Here is a 22,018-nt window from a genome sequence, read left to right as displayed (position 1 = left end):
GACTGCCAGCCGGTCACTGCCCACCCTTCCCTCTCCCGAAGACCACCCACAAGCCCCCGCTGGCCGAAGCGCCGTCTCCCCCCGCATCCTGCCTCCCCCCTGCATTCCCCCTTCTTCACCAGGGGTCTGAACCCTCCCAGCCCTTCATGCCCACCATCAGCCCCTGGCGTTGTGAGGTCCCCCCTGGTCCTCTGAACCCATCAGCTGCTGACCTGTCTGAGTCTCTGCTGCACGTGGTCATCGGCCCTGAACACGCGCTCCCCACAACACCAGCATCGGCACCACTGGAGGACTTGCTGGTAACCCAGACCTTCAAAATCAGAAACTCTGGGGGAGGGCGGGGAGGAGGGACAGACAGAGCAATGTGCGTCTCCACGGGCCTTTCCGGGGATTCTCCTCTACAGGGAGGGTTGAGAGCCACTGGTCTACGCCATTCTGCCTCCGGCACCCCCCACCCAGGTCGCGGGCTCCAAAACCCATGTGGGCTTAAGCCCGACAGACACATCATCCCTCCAAACATCGCAGCCGAGCACTGTGTCTGCCAGGCACTGGCGAGACTTGGTATGTTGATCTTCATTTATTCTTTTTAGGACATTCTCTGGGGGAGTGTGGCTTTCCAAGCCTGTATGTATTAGCTTCTCTCTCCAACTTGCTAATATATTATCCAAGGCTAAGTGTCATTCTCTCTCCTTAACAGTGCTAGTCACAGGCACACGCTCATATTCTATATACGCATACGTATGTACATGTAGACACGTATGTACGTATAGACGCATCTTGGTTGCTTAACGTGCACCAGGCATCACGGTCATCACTTCCATGCATCATTTCATTTCTCCACACGGTGACTTTGGGACTTTAACAGTCTGGGGTTATTCCAATTTTACAAACGAGGAAACCAAGGCACAGAGACAGCGTGACCTGGTCAAGCACACACACCCACTGACTCGCAGTCTGTAAGGTGCTGACGCACAGGCATGTGACCACCCTGCTAGACCTCCTTTGTGTCTCCTTCTGGATCACGGGAGAATGGGGCCTCGGTGAATGAAATATGCCAGTTTATTTAAGTGGGCACATCCAGACAATAAACTATTATTCCGGGCTAAAAAAACGGGAGCTATGAAGCCACGGAAAGATGTGGGGGAACCGTAAGTGCATGTTCCTAAGAAGCAGATCCGAAAAGGCTACATACTGTGTGCCTCGAACTACGTGACATTCTGGAAAACGTAAAATTATGGAGACTGTAAAAGAGGGGGGAGTGGAGAAGGGGATAAACAGAGTGAACAGGCAAAGCCATAGACATTTTTTAAGACAGTGAAGCTATTCAGAACGTAATTGCAATGGTGAATATGCGTCACTCTACATTTGTCAAAACTCACAGGATGTATAAACAGCAAGAGGGAGCCCTAAGATGGATGCTCTGAACTGTGTTCCTGCTCCCCAAATCCCTAAGGGGTAGCCCTAACCTTTAATGTGACCGTTTGCCTTTAGGAGGTAATTAAGGTTACATGAGGTCATAAAGACTGGGGCTTTCTGGGTGGCTCAGTCGGTTCAGCGTCCGACTCTTGGTTTCGGCTCAGGTTGTGATCTCACGATTCCTGAGATCAAGCCCCGTGTGGGGCTCTGTGCTGACAGTGTGGAGCCTCCTTGGGATTCTTTCTTTCTCTCTCTCTCTCTCTCTCTCTCTCTCTCTCTCTCTCTCTCTTCCCTTCCCCTGCTCATGCTCTCTCTCTCTCTCTCTCTCTCTCTCTCAAAATAAATAAACTTAAGGAAAAAAAAGAGCGGGCTTTGATCCAGTAGGACCGTGGCCTTATAAGAGAGGACAATGTGGGCACCTCCCTCTCCCTCCCCCACAGTCTCTCATCCACTACGAGGACCCAGTGAGAAGGCAGCCGTCTTAAGCCGGAAAGAGGACTCTCACCAGAACTTGAGCATGCTGGCACCTGATCTCAGACTTCCCACCTCCAGAACCATGAGAAATAAAGTCCTGTTGTTTAAGCCACCCGGTCTGTGGTGTTTTGTTCTGGCAGCCTGAGCTGACACAGTAAACCATGAACTTTGGGTGATTATGATGTGTCACTGCGGGTTCATCCATGTAACAGGTGCCCCTCCGGTGCATGATGTCAATAGTGAAGGAGGCTGTGCCTGTGTGGGGACGGAGCGGATACGGGAACTCTGTACTTGGCCCTCAATTTTGCTACGAACCTAAACCTCTAAGAAACAAAAGGGTTTTTTTGTTTGTTTGTTTTTTAAGGCTACATACTATATGGTTCTAATCATAGAACATTCTGGAGTTGGCAGACTATAGAATCAGTAGACAGATGAGCAGTTACCAGGAGATGGGGAGGGAGGAGGGAGAAGAGGGTTGAGCAGGTGAGGCGCAGGGAGTGTGTGACGGCATGGAAAGTACTTTTGTAGAATACTGCAAGGACAGGTGCGTGCCGCTATGCATTTATCAAAACCCATGAAACAAAACTTCGCAGCGCAGGGAGTGAACCTGGACGCATGCACGTTTTTAAAACAATACTCTAGGAAGAAGGGCATCCTGGCACGGAATGCAGGCTGGGAAGAGAAACTCGAACTCTACTACAAGGGTACCAAATGACCTCACCGCAGGGGTGGGGAAAAGCCCTGACCTGAGTAAGTCTGGAAATGAGTGGAACCTGTAAGACCGCAGGCAAACAGAACTGTCCATAAGCCCCGGACCCTAGCAGACAAAGCTGTCTCCGCTCGAGTGTGGGTTAACAATTCTGAAACTACTATGCATCCGTGTACTAGAACAAACAAGCAAGCGGACTGTGGAAGGTGGGAGTCAGGCTTCTCGCTGTCAGAGTGGAAGGTCCCAGACAAGCGAGGGGAGGTGGCTGGAATGATCCACGAGGTCCTGGCTTAGAGCCGGAGACATCAGCACAAACTCAACGATTAGCTCAACACAGGTGCAGCCCACCACACTCGGCACGGCTTACAGACACACGCGTCTTCGAGGGACAACACACGCACGGCCGTTCCCCTGCTCTGCCGGCTGGCGCACACAGGCGAGGGTGCCCCAGCTCGCCACAAAGCACACCAAGTGCCCAGAGCCTGCTTTCTGAGGCCACGCTGCAACAAAGGAACGAGGGCTCAAGGGCGGCTTGAAGGGCTTGCACAGGAAATGTTCCGGATGATCCTGGAACACTCGGTAGTGCCACAAAGCAAGGAAGTACTCGAAATAAACAGCCACACTGGTGGGGATGTGTCACGGCAACACAATGGGCTCCCAATGGCTGAAGCTGGGACAGTCTGAGCGACAAAATCATAGGGAGCATAATCAAAAATATAAAATAAGTGTCCATAAGCTCACAATGATATACGTAAATGATGAACTGATAAATAAATGGCGGAGAAAAGACATATCCCATAGCTGCTCCCCGCCCCCCAGGAGTTGGGGCACAACTCCCGACTCTACGTGTGGCTGCGCGGGGCGACATCATGCAAAGGGACAGGATGGATGCGGGGAAAGAGTAACTGCACACGGAGAAACCTGGCACACGCCTCGGCCAGGTGGTCAAGGCAAGCATCAGCCGCGGGGAGTCACGACGATCGCACGGACCCTTGACGTGACAGGAGAGAAACAGCACTTGTGCCTCTGCGGTTTTCTCCCCACAACCCACAACCCCAGCCTAATCGCCACGAGGAAAACATCAGACAAACCCCAGTCGAGAGGCATCTACAAAATACCGACTGGTCTTCCCCCCCTAAACTGTCAAGGTCATCGAAACCAAGGTGAGTACCGGTTCATGAGCCATGGCAAGTGCAGCACACTCCTACCAGATGTCAATAATAAGGGAAGCTGGGTGTGGGCGCAGGCGAGCTCCTGGTACTTCCTGTATCTGGGTTGCTTTTCTAAACCGAAATCCAAATCTGCTAACCTAAATCTAATCTAAATCTGTACATCTAAATCTAAACCGCGCTAAAATAAAACGCTTATGAACAAAACAACTTTGCCTTTCCACTTAAACCCAAATAAGACACAGGAATGCAGATTCTACTGGAAAGAAAACATTCCAAGCCATTGTTTTCCCAAATAGACTTACCAAGCGTGACACTAAAAGTCTGAGGAATACTGTCCTCAGTCTAGTCGGACAGGCTTGTTTATTTTTAACGATTAAACTCCGTGTGGTTTCTAACATGCTGACGAACCCAGTGACGCTCCAAGAAGGACGTCGAGTAGGACCGGACAGGACCACACACGCTCACTCACATGCAACCACACGCCATGCAGGTTCTGTAAGGGCGGAATAAACTTCCCCCGTAACAGGCTTCCCTGCCTTCAGAGTCTGCAGGGGCCTGAGGGGAGCAGATACGATCAACAACGGAGAAGGGACGGACCAGAGAGAGGGCCCTGGCCTGTCCGAGCTGTCGTCACGCAGAGGACCAGTTCTTAACAGATCCACTGGAGAAACAGCCATAGCCACGCGGAGGGCTTCGTTCCCCACGAGGACACACACCTGTACAGGTGAGGGAGAAGAAGAGGCCCATCATTTGCAGCTTCCTAACCGCACAGTACCCCAAGGTCGACGGGACTCTGAAGAAGGCCCACGTAACGGGAGCTGTTTCCTCCCATGGAGCAGACCTTGCCCTGCCCCCATCACGTCACCCAGAGTCTGTGCACCTGCCCTGCCAGAAGAAAACGTCACGACTGATGCAGAGACCGCTGGCGAAAAACTTCCTGTAGCAAGGCCCCCAGGAAACCCACGCAGATGTGACAAAAAATCCTGCTGAAAATGCCCCCGGAGGAATTTCCGGTGGCGGCCAGGACTACATATGACCTTGAGGTATGACCTTGAGACTCTTCCTCCCCAGGCTGAGCGGTTCTGCGGACCTGCTCCCCGAAGCTGCCTCCCTGGTGGGCCGTGTGGCTTGGGAAACGATCGGCATTCACGGCAGAGAACTCCCGGTCTCATTTCTAAGGCGGAAAAAATACTCCTTATTTTATGCAATCAAATATGCAAAAAAACGCAAGCTGCAAATGCCTTGGTGGCTTCCACATCACAGCTGACTTCCCACAGATGGCCCCAGACAAGCCTGCCTCTCTGACCTCGGTCCAGGAATGAAGTGCAGAGGAGACACAAAGGACCTATTGTTTCTACTTCGATTTGCCCGCAAAAACATTACACTTTGGCTACCACAAGTGACACTTTAGAAGTCATACATAAAACAATCATTACATTCCAAGGCCGAAGGGGGTCTTTGGATCGTTTGTCCTCTTAGAGATGATTTCCTTACTCTATGCCATTTAGGGATTTGCTAAGAGGCCACACACCGGCCCCAACACCACCTCCTGCTACCTGATAATGAACTACCCTTAATGTATTCTGGCCGACCTGCCAGAGATCTAGTCACGATCTCCTACTTTGTTTCAGATAAGGGCACGGGAAAATGAGCAGCCGGATATACTGACATCTACGACAAAGGCTGAGCAGCCGTGGGCCGTCCCGGCTCCCTGCCCCGAACCACAGGACACGGGTGGGCTGCGGGAGGCTGGTTCCCGCCGTGGCGGGGAGGTCAGTCCTGGCCGGCGGCAGGACGCTTTGGGGGGCACGGCTCTGGCCAGCTCGCGAGATTGGCAGGCCAGGCACCAAGTGGGATCCCTGCTGCCAGGACAAGTCTGGGGAATTCCCGGGTGTGGGGTCTTGCCGATCCTGTGAGTTCGGGGCACGTGATGGAGGCAGGAGCATGTGGTGGGGGTAGAAACAGGCCTCTGAGAAGAGTCGGGAAACCGGGGACGTCATCGTCTCTGCTCTGCTGCTCACCGACCACGCAAACCCTCATGGTGCATAGCCATGCTCCGTGGACCGACGGCCTCGCCTCCACCGTGGCGGGGAGGGCCGGCCTCCAGGATCCCCCCTGCTCCTCGGACCCACCTGAGCAGGTGCAACTCTGCTCCTGTGACAGGCCTCCTGCTCCGGCTGCTGCCATGGCAACAGAATGTCTTCCCGGAGGTGAGAAATGGGTCCCGACGTGACAGGAGTGGAGGACAAACATGCCTCCCTGAGAAAACCCTGCTACCACAGCCCCCAATTCAGAGCACACGATGTGCCCGCGCCCAGGGGCCCCGTTCTGTCCATTAGAGCATGTACGGCAGGTCCTGTTTTACAAAGCAGTTCTACCTCCCCAGGTCCTGTCCCTCCTGGTCCCGATTTACACTCCCTAATCCATTCACACAGGAACTTAGCCACCGTCTACAGGTTCCCACAACGTTCTAAGCACTGTTCTAGACTCGGGATTACGAGCAACAGAGGCGCCACGCACAGAGCACCCACTGATAACCCAAACCCTCTTTCTCTGGCTAACGCACCTGCCTTGGAAGATCCCATCCAGAAAGAAAAAGATCAAGTACAAGGTATAAAATGACAAGGGATCTGTTCAGAGAAGCTTTAGGGAAATCGAGGGGAATCACCTTCTTACCAATATTAGGCTGTGGTTTTAACTTCTTTGATCTACTTCAACGAGAAAATTAAGTAAAATCTGTGGCTTCCAATTATGTGGAGCTCATTTCTTTTTTTTCTTTTAAAAAAATTTTTTTTTATTTTTGAGAGAGAGAGAGAGAGAGAGAGAGAGCGCGAATTGGGGAGAGGCAGAGATAGAGGGAGACGCAGAATCTGAAGCAGCCTCCAGGTTCTGAGCTGTCAGCACAGAACCCAATGTGGGGCTCGAACCTACAAACCGTTGAGATCATGACCTGAGCCCAAGTCAGACGCTTAGCCGACAGAGCCACCCGGGCACCCCGGAGCACATTTCTCACTGCACGGATACTCAAGAATATTTCAAGATATTTCAAAAATATTTCAAAAGTTCAAGAATATTTGGATTTAGTCTTTGCTTTCTGTCCAGAAGCTGGATGGGGAAGGTAAGAGGGCACAGGGTCCCTGAAAACACAGCAGGAGGCAGGTGGGAGTGCTCTGGGAGGCTGAAGGGCTGCGGGAGAGGGAGGCAGGAGCTGCAGGCGGTTCCAGAGACAGAGAACTGGCAGGAAGACACTGGGGCCCACTGATGGGTCTCAAATCACCAGGACGCATCGGTGGCCCCCACCCCAGGTCCTGGTAGGTACACACGCAGCCCAGGACCAAGGCACATGCCAGAGGAATCACGCAGGCCCTGCACAACGGGGAAAGGTATACACGCTTAACAAATGGAGTCATTCCCGCCCAGCTCAGCAAACTGAGATCTGATTCCAAGTTTCAGCCTCTCCCAGGAACGTGGCCTTTTAAAAGTCCTTCCGAAATGTCCCGATCAGCCCCGGGGAGGCCATCCGCGGGATCAAAACCCTGCTGTTCTTTCCCCCTGAAAAGAACCCGACCTGGCCTGAAACAAGCCTTCCTTCTCTTCCCCCGGTGGCTCCTTGACCCGCCGTCCTTCCCACGGACACCTGCCCCTGTGCCGCTGCTGGGACATCCGCTGGCTGCATGCCGCGCTGCCCGGTTCAGGGATCGCTCTTCACATTTACTTGGTTGGGTTTTGTTTTTCTAACACTACGCACACACTCGCCATTTTCAAATGAGGATCGGCGTCGCTGGGGTGGGGAAAACGTGAGCCGCAAGGGTCCTTCGGCTCGTACCTGCTGCAGCCGAGGGCGGAGACCTGCACCAGGTCACCAAGCGGAGGGGTCCCCGCAGCACCCGGCCCGAACGCTGCTCCAGTCACCGGGAATGATACCGCTGAGCAGATGCACAGACCAGGCGGCCTGCCCTCCGGGAGCTTACAGTCCACGGGGGAACGGAGAATGTGTCCATAACGTCAGCGGGTACAACGCACAGCATGTTAGTTAGTACCGTGCGTCCTGTGGGGGGGGGCATTAACTAGGGACGGGAAGGGGGTGCAGAGACCCTGTGCAGGGGTGCAGGGTGCTCCTTACACCGGCGGGTGAAGGGGGGGGCCTGCCGGGGAGTGACTGCAACAATCCAGGTCAGAGGTCGGTGCCTGTCCTGCAGGGGGGGCGCAATGACAAACAGGACTGATGACAAGCGGTCACATTCTGGACAGACTCTGCAAGAAAAGCTGCTGGAAGGCTCACAGTCGGGTGTGGGTGTGAGAGGGGGTGGCGGGCAGCCCCAGGCCTCTGACCTAGCAGACAGGACAGGGCAAGGAGCTGCCACAGGAAGCCGGGGAGGGCAGGTGTGGCGCCTTCCGGGGCCGCGGGCTGTGGGAAAATCAGCGAGACCCCTGAGCTCACCCGCTCCTCTCCCGGGAGGCAGGCACAGTGCTCTGTTAGCAGCACAGAAGGCGGGCGTGGGCCTTCCTACAGCAGGCTCCGTGTGCGGCCAAGGTCCAGGCCTTTTCCTCAGATGGCCTTCAAACTCGGAATACTTTTTTTACATTTTTAAAGATTATAAAACAACCGAGTCACAAGCACACAAAGACACGTAAGCCAGCAAAACTCAAATACTCACTATCTGGCCCTTTGCAGAAAAGTCTGCCGACCCTGCTTGTAGAGGCTGGCATCTCGGCTTCCGCGCAGGGGGCCAAGCAAGGATTCCTGAACAAGACTGTGGGAAGTCCTGCTGGAAGCCCTCCACTGAGAGCAGGTCCCCGGTCAAGACCACGGGAGGACCGGAGGGGCCTGAGTCTCAAACATGCCCCTTAACACGTGCACCTGCTCCACACGTGACATGGTGGGTGCTCGTGACAGGGGCAAGCAGCCTCTCAAGGACATGTTGCCATTTCCGCGCCTGGGCGCTCCCGCCACTGAGACCCACAGGCTCCCAGGATGTGTTCTAGAAGGAGGACCCAGGCCAGAGGGTGCAGCCCACACAGCCTTAGCTCTGAGGACACTTCTCAGAGGGAATGCGAACAGGAGCCGTCCACGCGCTTCTGCTCTCGGGGGCCAGGAGCCCGCACGGAGGGCCCCGCGGACAAACTCTGCAGCCCCCCTGGGAGTCCACCCACGTTCAGTCTCCTGGTCTCGCGATCTGGAAGCCGTAGCAGGTGACGCCTGCCAACCGCAAGCAGCACCCCCCTGACCTGGGGCACGCCACACACGTGACAGATCTTTCCTGTGCCGTCTCCAAACGGGTCTCCACCTCGGGGTATCATCAGAGCTCACTTCTAACTGCTCTGCTCGTAAACTGCAGCCCGCTGTGCACTGAGTTGCGCAGCACCCACGACGTTCTGGGACACGGGGCCTCAACCACCTTCTCGGTGTAAAAACGGTCTGAGAATCGTGAAAGGGCCCCATTTTTTAAGTTTATTTATTTTGAGAGAGAGTGAGAGACTGCTAGCAGGGCAGAGAAGGCAGAGAGACAGAGAGAGAGAGAGACAGAATCCTAAGCAGGCTCCACACTGTCAGCGCAGAACCCGATGTGGGGCTCAAACCCGTAAACCCTGAGATCATGACCTGAGCCAAAATCAAGAGTCTGAAACTCAACCAACTGAGCCACCCAGGAGCCCTACCTATAAAGGGCCCCACTTTGTTTCGAGACTACAAGTGAGACAAGCCTGAAGAATCACATGTCACTCCAGCAGGACCATCACTGGGACAAAAACGTCACTAACCTTTGTTTTCCAAAGCACAGTGGTCTACAGCCTATTTACATCCCCCGCTAGCTTTCAGTCCTCTGATCACCCACATAAAAACACGGGTACCCCCTGACCCCAAGTACCCCCGAACCGCTGCACCTCCAACTGCCTGCACCCCTAACCACTTGCACCCACAACCGTCCACACCTGTAACCCCAAGCACCCCCAATTACCTGCGCCCCTAACTGCCCACACCCCCACCGCTCAAACCCCTAACCGCCCGCACCCCTAACCGCCTACACCCCTAACCGTCGGCCTTTCTAACCCCAAGTACCCCCTAACTGCCCGCACCCCTAACCATCCGCACCCCCTAAATGCTGGCACCCGTCACTCCCTGTCACCTTCCCCTCTCACCCACCCCAGCCATTCTCTGACACACACTATGTGCACATCTTGGTCTGTTTGCCTTCTTCCCCCTGAAGAGAGTAAGCTCCATGACGAGGGTATTACCATTTGACAGTTGAAAATCCTACTCAAAGAGAAATCCTGCCATACATTATCCTGTTCTCTCCTATACTGCCTCGCTAACTGGGTAGAAAAAAGTACTCACATCGATGGGACGATGCCTGTTTCACTGCGGTGGAGACAATTCCTTTCCCCAGCCACCGAGCAGCCAAGCAAACAAACTGCCCCCTGCACTGATAAAATAGGGGAGGTTCAAGACACCCATTTTCCCATCGAATCACACTGAATGGCGTCTCGTGATGCTCTTAGGATTAGCTGCCCTGTGCTTTAGCGTCAGTGTCCCCACTTCTACTCTGCAATTCATCAATCTGCCCTACCGAGGCAGGAAGTCCGCTTAACTATCCTCCCTTAACCCATGAAGAAGTGAGGCTGAAGAAGATGAACAATTGGCCCAAAGTCCAGGGTGACGAGTAGTAATTCCAGGATTCTAACCCGAGGCTTGCGAAGCCCACGTTCCCTTCCGGCACCAGACTCCCCGGCCCAGCAGGTTCCCAATGCTTGCACCACTCCACCAGACCCCCATCTGCCCCATCAGCACACAAAGGGGTGACGTGACCACCCATCCTGTGTCCCACCTGCTAGAAAACAGAAGAGGCTCCCCTCTGAGGAAATACACCTCTGACGTTTTTAGCTTCTTGCACCTGAGAAGAGTATTTGTCATCACAGAGACCCCTCCGGTTGTTAAATGAGGCATCTGGCTTGATGATGGTAATGATAAGACCACTCGGCTGGCTACAATGCAGGAATCCATCCAGCACTCAACCCCTCAGTCTTCCCACAAGGCCAAGGCCAAAGACTGTAAAAGCTAATACTCGGGGAGGCAGGATATCTCTCATTTTAATCAGAGTCTCCTAAGTCTCCATGAGGAAGGCTGGCCCTCGCTAAGTCCTCACACAGGACCACGAGGAGATCAGGAAGGGTGTGCCCACTATAGCTCCGTCCCACAGACAGACTATTCCCAACATGACTTGCATATCCACACCCCAGGCTCAGCCCCCTATCCACTATTCTAGAATTCACGTTGATGCAAGGCCATTCCAATCTCCCCCTCTCCTGGGCCTGGCCAAAGAGACCCCAAGTACAGATGAGTTCACCAGACGGACAAAGGAAGAGTCACGAAAGGGAATGGGACATGTGATCTCACGACAGGGACAAGTGATCATGGCGGTGCTGGGAACCCCTGCACGCCCCACCTGCTCCCCACGCCTCGCCCATCCCCACACTTCATCCTTCGGCTGGAGGATGCTGGGAGCTCTATTAGATATGAAAACAAACCACAAGACTTACTCAAAATCAGCTCTGACATGGTGGCCTGGATCCACGGTGTAGGAGCACAGCTGTAAGTTAAAGAGTATTCCAGGAGAGAAGAAAAGCCCCGGACGAACGAGGCCGGTGCTCTGACGGCAGAACCCGTTCACTGTTTCCTGAACGTGAAGCTTTGTTCCAAGCCCACCCCTGAGGGATTCGAACATAATCAAATAAACTGATGCAACCTTTCCTGAAAGGGAAACACAGACGCAAACTTCAAATTAATCCCAGGAAAACACCAGCAACAAGCTGGGAGCAGGCTTCCAGGAGGAAGCATTCCTGCTGGGAATTCCCATAATAACACGTGTCTGTAAATTGTATTTACTTCCAGCCCAGGGTTAGAACCTGGGTCCCACCCCCAACCAGGGCCGGTGCCCCTGTGTCCGAAGCCCTCAGCTGTGGAGAACACACAGGGCGGCCTCAGAAGGACGGAGTCGTGAAAGACCTAAATGAAAGACAGGAAGCCATCAAAATCCTCGAGGAGAAAGCACGCAAAAACCTCTTTGATCTTGGCCGCAGCAACTTCTTACTCAACACGTCTCCAGAGGCAAGGGAAACAAAAGCAGAAATGAACTACTGGGACCTCATCAAAATAAAAAGCTTCTGCACAGCGAAGGAAACAATCAGCAAAACGAAAAGGCAACCGACAGAATGGGAGAAGATATTTGCAAATGACACATCAGATGAAGGGTTAGTATCCAAAATCTATAAAGAACTTATCAAACTCAACACCCAAAACACAAATACTCCAGTGAAGAAATGGACAAAAGATATGAATAGACACTTCTCCAAAGAAGACATCCAGATGGCCAACCGACACATGAAAAAATGCTCCACATCACTCTCATCAGGGAAATACAAATCAAAACCACAATGAGATACCACCTTACACTTGTCAGAATGGCTAACAACTCAGGCAACAACAGATGTTGGCGAGGATGCGGAGAAAGAGGATCTCTTTTGTGTTGTTGGTGGGAATGCAAGCTGGTGCAGCCACTCTGGAAAATAGTATGGAGGATCCTCAAAAAACTAAAAATAGAACTACCCTATGACCCAGAAATTGCACTACTAGGCATTTATCCACGGGATACAGGTGTGCTGTTTTGAAGGGACACATGCATCCCCATGGTTATAGCAGCACTATCAGCAATAGCCAAAGTATTGAAAGAGCCCAAATGTCCATCGATGGATGAATGGATAAAGAAGATGGATGTGGTATATATTTACAAGGGAGTACTACTCGGCAATCAAGAAGAATGGAATCTTGCCATTTGCAACTACGTGGATGGAACTGGAGGGTATCATGCTAAGTGAAATTAGTCAGTCAGAGAAAGACAAACATCATATGACTTCACTCATATGAGGACTTTAAAAGACAAAACAGATGAACATAAGGGAAGGGAAACGAAAATAATATAAAAACAGGGAGGGGGACAAAACAGAAGAGACTCAGAAATAAGGAGAACAAACTGAGGGTTACTGGAGGGGTTGTGGGAAGGGGGATGGGCTAAATGGGTAACGGCCATTAAGGAATCTACTCCTGAAATCATTATTTCACTATATGCTAACTAACTTGGATGTAAATTTAAAAAAAAAAAAAAAGAAGGACCAAGTCGTTGAAGCGATAATGGGCCTACAGGGACCATGTTCTCCTACGGACGTAAAACTCTTGGGTCAGGGGCGCCTGGGTGGCGCAGTCGGTTAAGCGTCCGACTTCAGCCAGGTCACGATCTCGCGGTCCGTGAGTTCGAGCCCCGCGTCAGGCTCTGGGCTGACGGCTCGGAGCCTGGAGCCTGTTTCCGATTCTGTGTCTCCCTCTCTCTCTGCCCCTCCCCCGTTCATGCTCTGTCTCTCTCTGTCCCAAAAATAAATAAAAAATGTTGAAAAAAAAAAATTAAAAAAAAAAAACTCTTGGGTCACTTGAGAATCATCAGTATAGAATTATGGGACCAAAACTAATACAACCGACTCTGTGCAACCCATGTTGTCCTCATTCACAAGTCCTCAGACACGCCAACGGCTGTGGACGGATTTCCTGGTGTTCCAGAAGGACAAAGGTCCAAGTTCTGCAGGGCTGTGTGAGACCAGGTCTCTGCTCCTGGGCCGCTCACCTGTGCGAAGATGAAGGGAGGAGCTGGGGTGCCTTCTCTGGGCTCCCCGCCGGCCGTGTGCCCACAACAAAGTGACCTCGGCAGGTCTCCCCTGCCTGCAGACAGCCAGGGTCCCCCCCGGTGTCAGGCCTCATAAGCCAACTCATCACCCTCTCCCCACACACGCTTCTCAGCATCCTTCTGGACTTTCCTCTTCTCCCCGGCACTTATCTGTCTTGTTCAACTTCCTTCAATTCTGTCCCCACTCCAGGATGTGCTCTCCTTGAGGGCAGCAATTTTCATCTGCTTGGCTCTCTCCCGCGTCCAAAGAACTCACACAGCACTGGCATGGCGGAGAAAGTCCATAAAAGCAGGTCCACACCATGTGACGCTCCGAAACTCCTTTCCGGGGTAACCGGGTTGAAAGAATTATCTCTTCTATTATCTTAGAAGCGTCCTTAGTAACAGGGAGGATTTTTATGCCCGTGGAATAGCAACTACCTGGGAGAATGTTCTACATGACACCTGGTATAATGTGCTACATGGAGAGTATCTGCAGAGTGGAAGGCTCAATGACTACTAGCAATTAGGTGTGATCTGCTCTACAGGGAAATAAAAACACTCGTTTGGGCCCAATAAATTTATGTGAAAATTGCCCAGGGAACCATGTCATCACCCATGCTTTGGTGTGAACTCATGTAGAAAACGTGCCAGGTGTCTCTTCCTGGGAACGCGGGCGCTGGCTTCTGGGCTCGCGTCTGCCTTTTGGCCAGCTCCGTGACCGTGACATCTCTCAAGTGCTCTGCACCCTGATTACACATGTAGGAAATGATGGGGTTGATTTTCCACTTGTAAAAATCAGCTGCACGTTTTCTTTTTTTTTTTTTTTAGTTTTTTTTTTTTTTAACGTTTTATTTCTTTTTGAGACAGAGAGAGACAGAGCATGAACGGGGAAGGGTCAGAGAGAGAGGGAGACACAGAATCCGAAGCAGGCTCCAGGCTCTGAGCCATCAGCAGAGAGCCCGACGAGGGGCTCGAATCCACGGAGTGCGAGATCGTGACCTGAGCTGAAGTCGGACGCTTAACCGACTAAGCCACCCAGGCGCCCCATCAGCTGCACGTTTTCTAAATGATAATAATTTGGTTCGAGTCAAGGAGAAACCCATCAACGTGACTAATGGCAAGAAGCGATGACAGGCCTTAACAGGCATCAGGCGAGATTTACCCACGAACTTCAAGGTGTTTCAATCCTTTGATCACGAAGCCCCATTTCTAGGAATCTGTCCATAGAAGAAAAAAATCCGGGGCATGAAAATGTTCATTACAGTATTTCTCACAATGTTATAAAAGCTGAAGGGCATAAACCTAATTTTTTGTTTTTTTTTGTGTGTGTGTGTGTTTTTTTTTTTCAACGTTTTTTATTTATTTTTTGGGACAGAGAGAGACAGAGCATGAACGGGGGAGGGGCAGAGAGAGAGGGAGACACAGAATCGGAAACAGGCTCCAGGCTCCGAGCCATCAGCCCACAGCCTGACACGGGGCTCGAACTCACAGACCGCGAGATCGTGACCTGGCTGAAGTCAGACGCTTAACCGACTGCGCCACCCAGGCGCCCCTAAACCTAATTTTTTAAAAGACTATCAAACCAGTAAAAGCAGGAGAATGGAAAAGGGTGGGCTTACACACTGAAGTTCAAAATGACACAGCATGTGGAAAGAGTTTTTTGTCAAAATCTACAAACCTTTACCTACATTTACCCACTGACCCAGATATCCCACTTCTACACACGTGACCATTGACTGAAGAGAGTCCCGGTGGTCCTGTTCAAAATGCCAAAAGATTAAAAACAATGCGAGTTAGACACTGGTTAAATAAACCGTGGAACGTCCACACTGTGGATACCACGCCACCGCAGACAGAGCAGAAAAGCCTTCTACGCATTACAATGGAAAGATGTGCAAAAGACATTAAGTGAAAAGAGCAAAGTATATGCAGTGGTACATGTTATATACCAAACGTTGCATAATCTTCATGCATACTCCCATTTCTTCTTGTTTGCATAAAGAGGCAGTAGATAAATACCCTATATTCTAATTTTTTTAATGTTTATTTATTTTTGAGAGAGAGAGAGACAGTGTGTGAGTTGGGGAGGGGCAGAGAGAGAGGGAGACACAGAATCCGAAGCAGGCTGCAGGCTCTGAGCCATCAGCACAGAGCCCCATGCGGGACTCAAAGCCACCAACTGTGAGATCATGACCTGGGCCCAAGTCGGACGCTTAACCGACTGAGCCACCCAGGCGCCCTGATCCTAGTTAAAACAGTCTTCTAACAGGATGGAGAGGCTTGAGGGTGGAGAAGAGAGAGGCAGAGAACTTCCCGATATTTACAATTAAATTAATTTGCCTGTGAATGCTATGGGTAGCTCTATTTTGAAATTACAAAGATTTTAATGAAATGAACTTAAACTTCATAATCACAGTAGTTTAGGATAAGTAAAGGGTCTCTTTTCTGATCCTTCAATCAAGAGGGTCGTGTCTATTCATTCTGCACACCTGCTTGCCTACTTAAAGTTGGGAAATGTCTGTCAGTATATACGAATTGAGAGAAAACTTCCAAATGATATTTAGTAGCACTTTTTCCTCTCGGAGCTAGCTCCGAGTTCCAAAAATGTCAGTGGATATCTGCTCTCCTACGTGTCTCTTCCGAATTTAAAATCTGACATTTATTTCATCGTCAAAAGAGTCAACATCCTCTGATCAGCTGCCTGTCAGCGTTGAGATTTCAGACAAGTGCCTGTCACAGCTCAGGGAGTAAGGCTTTCGCAGTTCCAGGCTTTGGGGGAGAGTTTTTGGTTTTCCCACAAGGCAGAAAAAAAAAAAAAGCCACGTTCATTCGAGCAGGAATTCAGAAATAATAATAGTAGCTCATGTTTATCGAGATCTCCTCGGCCACCAGCCACCTGCTCGCGGGACGGCTTGGGGAGGCGGGGGCCGGTGTCCCGCATCTGGTGGAGGACCCCAGGCACAGGGAGCCCCGCGACGGAGACGGGGTCCAGTCCCATTCTCCCACCCACAGGCTCTCCCGTCGGAAGTGACACGGGACTGTGCGAAGCCGCGACACTCCTGGCCACGTGCAGAAGCACGCGCCAGTCACATTCTTGTCTTCAGGATGGTCTCAGGCACGCACTACACTCCCGGAGAACAGGTGTACGAAGCTCCCCGCCCCCCCCCCCCCAAAGATCAGGAGGTGGTAAACGAGTGAGCTACGATCCAGGGACGAGCACAAACCACGGCCCCTACACGACAGAGTCCAGAATTGTGACCCCGTCCTCACTTCTGCGGCCCTCCTCCCGCTGCCGCCCTAAAGCCCAGTACAGGTGCCGAGCGTCGGTCGGCAAATTGTGTCCGTAAAGGGTCAGACAGTATTTTGGGTTCCGCGGGCCACGGAGTCTCTCTAGCGACGACCGGACTCTAGTACTGCAGCACCTGGGCAGCCAGAAACGATTCCTAATCCGCCGTGGTCCCTGCTGCAGGGCCCCTTTGGGGAAGATCCTGCTCCCACCATTGCAATCTCTCCCCTTCTCCACACACAGGTAACTAACAGACTTAGTTAATTCGGTAACTAATTAACACCGTTAACTCATGTTAACAAGGGTTTTTTTTTCCCCCCTAAAATTTCACTTCCTCTCCAAAATGCCTGAGCCTGCTGTGAAGACAGGTCACGGCCTCATCCTCTGAGCCTCACACAGGACTCAGACCCAGTCTACACAGAGAGAGAACATTCTATTCTGGCCACGCACTCTAGGGATTATTGTTCGAAGAAGTCCGGGCCTTCCCACACGCGGCCTTCATGGCGCCCGTCCAGTGGCACGGACGTCCACCCACCTCGTTCTCCACCTGGTGAATCTGCGTCCCCCCCTCACGAGCCAGCTGATGGCGTCTCCCGAAACCCCCACAGCACAGGCATGAGGACCCCCTGTGAGTCTCACGGGCCCCGTGTCCGAGGCACCTCACACACCACTTGCCTCCACAGTAAGGTTACAAGAGTCTCAGGGTCAAAGCCATGCCATCTGGCCCCCTGCCCCTGACTCTTCCGTGGCTTTGGGGAAAACATGGCGGCCTTACGATCCCCATACACACAGAGAGGCGCAGGACCGGCCCTACAATGAATCCAGCCAGACGGTGGTTACACAGGTCGTGCAGGTCTGAGAGAAGACCCTCAGTCTCTGTACCCAAGGAGCCCAAGACGCCACTTGAGCCTCACACAGACAGCGGCCTTCGCGGGAGGCGTGCAGTCTCCAGGATCAGCGGCCGCCGGGTTTGAATCCCAGCTGAGCCAACACGTTACCACGTCAGCCGTGCTACCGCGGCAAGTCACACGAGTAAGGCTCACAGCTCCCGCGGCGCTATCTTAAATCGTATGACGCGCACATCGCTTCCTTTGATCCTCTCGCTGGCTGCGAAGGGCACACGCCTACCCCACGCCAGACAAGAGGGCTGAGGTGCTGAGGTTCCACAAAGTCTCCAGGGTTGAATATCAGAGCCCTGATTCCCCCGGGTGATCTAGGTCTCACGGCTCCGACCATGCACTCAAGGCCTCGGGGGCCACGGCGATGTCGATGGCGATGTTGTCTGCTGTCATCGCCGGTTATTCAACGTGGGCTGTTGGGGTTACTCTACCCCCATTGGTACAGGTGTGCACCGTCTGGCTAAGGTGAGCCAGAGAACTGGCCTCCCCGCCTCTCTCCCGTGCAGCCGCAAGCGTCTATAAAACGTTCTCCTCTGCGAGTTTCGGCCAGGACACGGCCCAGGGGTGGGTCCCCTGACCTCCAGGTTGGACACACCCCGGAGACACAGCTGGCCGCCTCGTCAGCCGTGGTCACAGGAACCACCTGCAGCAGGCAGCCAATGTCTTAGGGAAGAGTGTTCATAAGCTAGAGGGGCCGGGAAGCAGAGGACCTAGAAAGGGGAAGGGGTGCCAAGGCGAAGCGAACGCCCCATTTCCACTCCAAGAATAGCAAACAGCCCAAAGAAGAAGCCACCTGGGGCTGTTTCCGCTCACTCCAACCCGCTGGAAAAATTCTCCTAAAGGTAAAAATGACTTACAAACACATGAAGACGTGCGACTTAAGACGGGTGGGCGTGACCGGAGGAAGTTATGTAAGATGCCTGCCGGAGGCTGGGGGAAAGCTGTCTCCCAAAGCCTGACAAATGAACAGAGGGGCACGGCAGCATTTCAGGCTGTCGCTCGATCTTGCTGCAGAACCGCCCCGCAAATGAGCGAGCGAGCGCGTGCCCGCAACCCCCGCCTGGGGGGAAGAGGCGGGGGAGGCAGAGGAGGAGGGGGACCAGTTAAAATTGGAGTCTACTGAGCGGTGCCGCTGTTGCTCGGGCTTCCAGGGGAACGGGTGGTTTGCTCCTACTTGGGTGAGGCTGCGAGCACGGAGGGGAGAGCCGTCCCCCCACCCGGCTGCCGTCTCCCCCCTTTGCAAACCGGGAAGAAAAGAGGAAGAAAACTGCGTTCAGTTCAGCAGCAGCAGCAGAACAGGAAGCTAGAAGTTTCTCTTCTGTACTTTCTTAACTTACGGGAGGAGAACATTCAAGGTCTCATTTCGAAGGTGGAGGTGCAGGTACAGGTTAGAGAATGAGGAATGGCATCCGTGCCAAAAATGCGGCAGAAGAGCGAGGGAGGGGCCCTGGGAATCCTGTGGCCCGAGCCCTCATTCTATAGAGTCCAACGTCGCAGGGCTGAGGGGCGCAACCAAGCCAGAAGACGGGACTCCTGATTCCCAGATCGTTGGAGTTGCCGGCCCACCACACGGAGATCCCAGGGCTTAGCCTAAAGAAGAAGGGATGGCCCGTTCCTAGCCGTTCCGCGTGGCCGGAGTGATGGGCAGAGGGCAGGAAGTCTGCCAGAGTGAAGGCTCAAGGAAAACACTGAGTTATCCTGAAACTCCATCTGGTTCTTAGCCAGACGTCACCTAAGAACCCGGTTCATTTCTCAGCCTTAAGCATCACATCGCAATTTTATTTTTATTCCGTGTTTTATTCCGCAACATTCGTGATCTCTCTGGCACCTACGCTGAACAGGATGAGGGTTATCCTATACACCAGACAGGCCAACGGGTGGGGCCCCCACCCACCACGGCCGACCTCACCCCCTGCAGATCTCTCGGTGCCAAAGAGATCGGGCTGACTCAGGAAACGAGACACCTGCAGGCGGAGCGTCACAGACTCTTGGAAATGGAGGGAACTGAGAGAACACCAGTCCCCACGGCCCTCCCCGAGGCCCCGAGTGACTTCCGGGCCGGGGCCAACCTCAAGGCAGCCGGAGTTTCTGCCACAAGGACCACAGAAAGGGGCGGTGGGAAACGAGCCGTCACCAACGATAAAGTAAAACAAAATGGTGATCGGTAGTTCTGACTTGCTCCACTTGCCGGATATCCTACAAGGTGCGTGCTCTACTTCGTAATACGAAAAACGGGTAAGAGAACGTGAGAACGAGGAAAGAAATGTTTAGGAAAACAAAGTAGGGCCAGGCGTGATGTCAGTGTACAAAATTCATGTCCCCGAGGTTGGTTTATTTGTTTTAAGAAACATTTTCGTGCACTAAGTTTTGTGCAGGCCATGCTTTGGAGGCACTTTAGCTCAACACTTTGAACAGGGCTGAGGGCACGGGGGGAGGAAGGACAGGAGGCACTGGGCCACCTGAGGACTTGCCACAGGAAACCGGGTCGATGACCTTGTTCAGGAGGAAGGACCTTGCACATGAGGCCCTGGAACCCGACGGCCTGGGGCCTCACGGGCCTGCAGCCCCCACTCTCCAGGGAAACTTGGGCAGGTGACTGAGCCACTCGTGCCTCGGTTTCCACAAAACGAGGATAACACCTGGATTAGTTTGCTAAGGCTTCCGTAACAAAGGATCGCAGGCTGAGTGGCTGGAACAATTTACCGTCCGGCTGTTCCGGAGGCTGAGCTCTGCGATCAGGTGCCGCGGGGCTGGGTCCTCTTAAGGCTCTGAGGGACAGTCTGTTCCAGGCTTCCCATCTGCCTGGGCTTGCAGGGGGCTATCTTCCTCCTGTGTCTGCCCTTCTTATGCGTCCGTCTCCAAATGTCCCCTTGTCATGAGCACGTGTGCAATGGCGGGTTACTGCCCACCCCGACGACCCCGTTACCACCTGGTTCCCTCTGGAAAGGCCCCGTCTCCAATAGCAGCACATTCTGACGTCCCGGGGATGTGACTCTGAGGGCACACAGCTCAGCCCACGGCGACGCTCACCTCAGAGAGCTGTCGTGAGGACCACACACCTGAGCAGCTGTGGCACTCGGCCGACGGTGCCCCAGCTCGGTCATGACGTCCCCCGCTCCATCACGGACGACGGGCCGTCACCACGGTCGCAGCCCCGAACCGGGAGTCACGCGATGCCACGTCCACAGTGTCCCTGCCCCGAGACCCCATCCGACCGCCAGGAGTGGGCCGCCATCCGCCAACCTCACACGCCCTCCCAGGGAATGGCGTGGTGCTCAGGGGACACAGTGACGGTCACCACCCGTCCCGATGTTGGAGGAGGGTCACGTGACTCTCAGAGCCACTGGCAACGGCCCCACAGGTCCCAAACTGAATGCTCTGTCCTGAGGGACAGTGCTCGGCTGTTCCCTAGACGTTGCGGCCCCACTGCTTTGTAAATGACAAACTGACAGGTACTTCTGGCTGCCATTTCGTCTGTCTGGAGGAAACGAGCCACTTGCCAAGTGTATGCTCCCCCTGCGAGGACCGCGGGCTGGCCCTGCAGCACAGAGGGGGCTCTCCCACCCCGAGTCCTGCGGGGGGGGGGGGGGGGGACGCGGGGCCTCGGCACTGCCTGTGCCACGGGGCACGATTACTGGACTAGTGTTCCACGCGCCCAGAATAAATCACCGGCTCGCCCCGGCTCAGGATGTGCATAGCAGTCGGGTAAGCTGGAGACTGCCGACCAGAAGTTTGTTCTGGCATCGATTCTGACCTGGCTTCCTTCTGTGCCCTAAATGTTCACCGTCCTCCTCCTTCAACCAAAATAAAATACAAACAAACTCTGCCAACATATTTTAACTCGTGAATCATCCTGGAGGATATTCTCATTCTGTATTTTCTAATGCAAATAAGGAAAGCCAGACGGTTCTAGAACCTGTGTCCAGAGTGGCCGTGAGAGAAGACACTTGATGAAGGGACACGCGCAGGGCTGGGGGGGCTGGATGCCGCCCTGCTGTCTTTCCCGCACACCACCCGCAGCGGACATCCCCACCGTCATCCTCTGTCCCCTGTCCCACGGCACCCTGGCAGTGGCCAGGCAGGAGGGCACACGGTTAAAAGCAACAGACAACAAATCCCAGAGAATTAAGAATCCTTTCAAGGGGCACCTGGGTGGCTCAGCTAGTTGAGCATCCGACTCTTGATTGCGGCTCAGGTCACGGTCTCACGATTCCCAGGATCCAGCCCCACATCAGGCTCTGTGCTGATGTGGAGAGCCTGTTGGAGATTCTCTCTCTCTCTCTCTCCCCCTCTCTCTCTGCCCCTTCCCTGCTCGTGCTCGCTCGCTCTCTCTAAAATACATACACTTAAAA

The 22,018-nt window shown here is 53.3% G+C and overlaps 1 protein-coding gene across 13 annotated transcripts in view; it reads right to left on the bottom strand.

The window, feature by feature from the left end:
- Positions 1 to 22,018, bottom strand: part of RNF144A (ring finger protein 144A) — a 163,848-nt gene that overhangs the window by 92,246 nt on the left and 49,584 nt on the right. For 2 of the 13 annotated variants that reach the window (XM_058682449.1, XM_058682451.1), the window contains exons 1-2: positions 1,922 to 2,051; positions 213 to 327 (exon numbers count right to left, since the gene is read on the bottom strand). The exons of 8 other annotated variants lie outside the window; for them this stretch is intronic. In XM_058682449.1, coding sequence (XP_058538432.1) covers positions 213 to 241 — 29 coding nt within the window. In that variant the 5' untranslated portion in view covers positions 242 to 327; positions 1,922 to 2,051. Of the gene's footprint in view, positions 1 to 212; positions 328 to 1,921; positions 2,705 to 22,018 lie in introns of those variants that run through there. 3 more of the 13 variants (XM_058682459.1, XM_058682463.1, XM_058682450.1) reach the window with 2 other exon arrangements.

The sequence above is a fragment of the Neofelis nebulosa genome, chromosome 9, assembly GCF_028018385.1.
Source record: "Neofelis nebulosa isolate mNeoNeb1 chromosome 9, mNeoNeb1.pri, whole genome shotgun sequence".
NCBI classification, from domain to species: Eukaryota; Metazoa; Chordata; class Mammalia; order Carnivora; family Felidae; genus Neofelis; species Neofelis nebulosa.
Note: the sequence above shows the minus strand (reverse complement) of the source record. Positions and strands in the feature narration are given on the sequence as shown.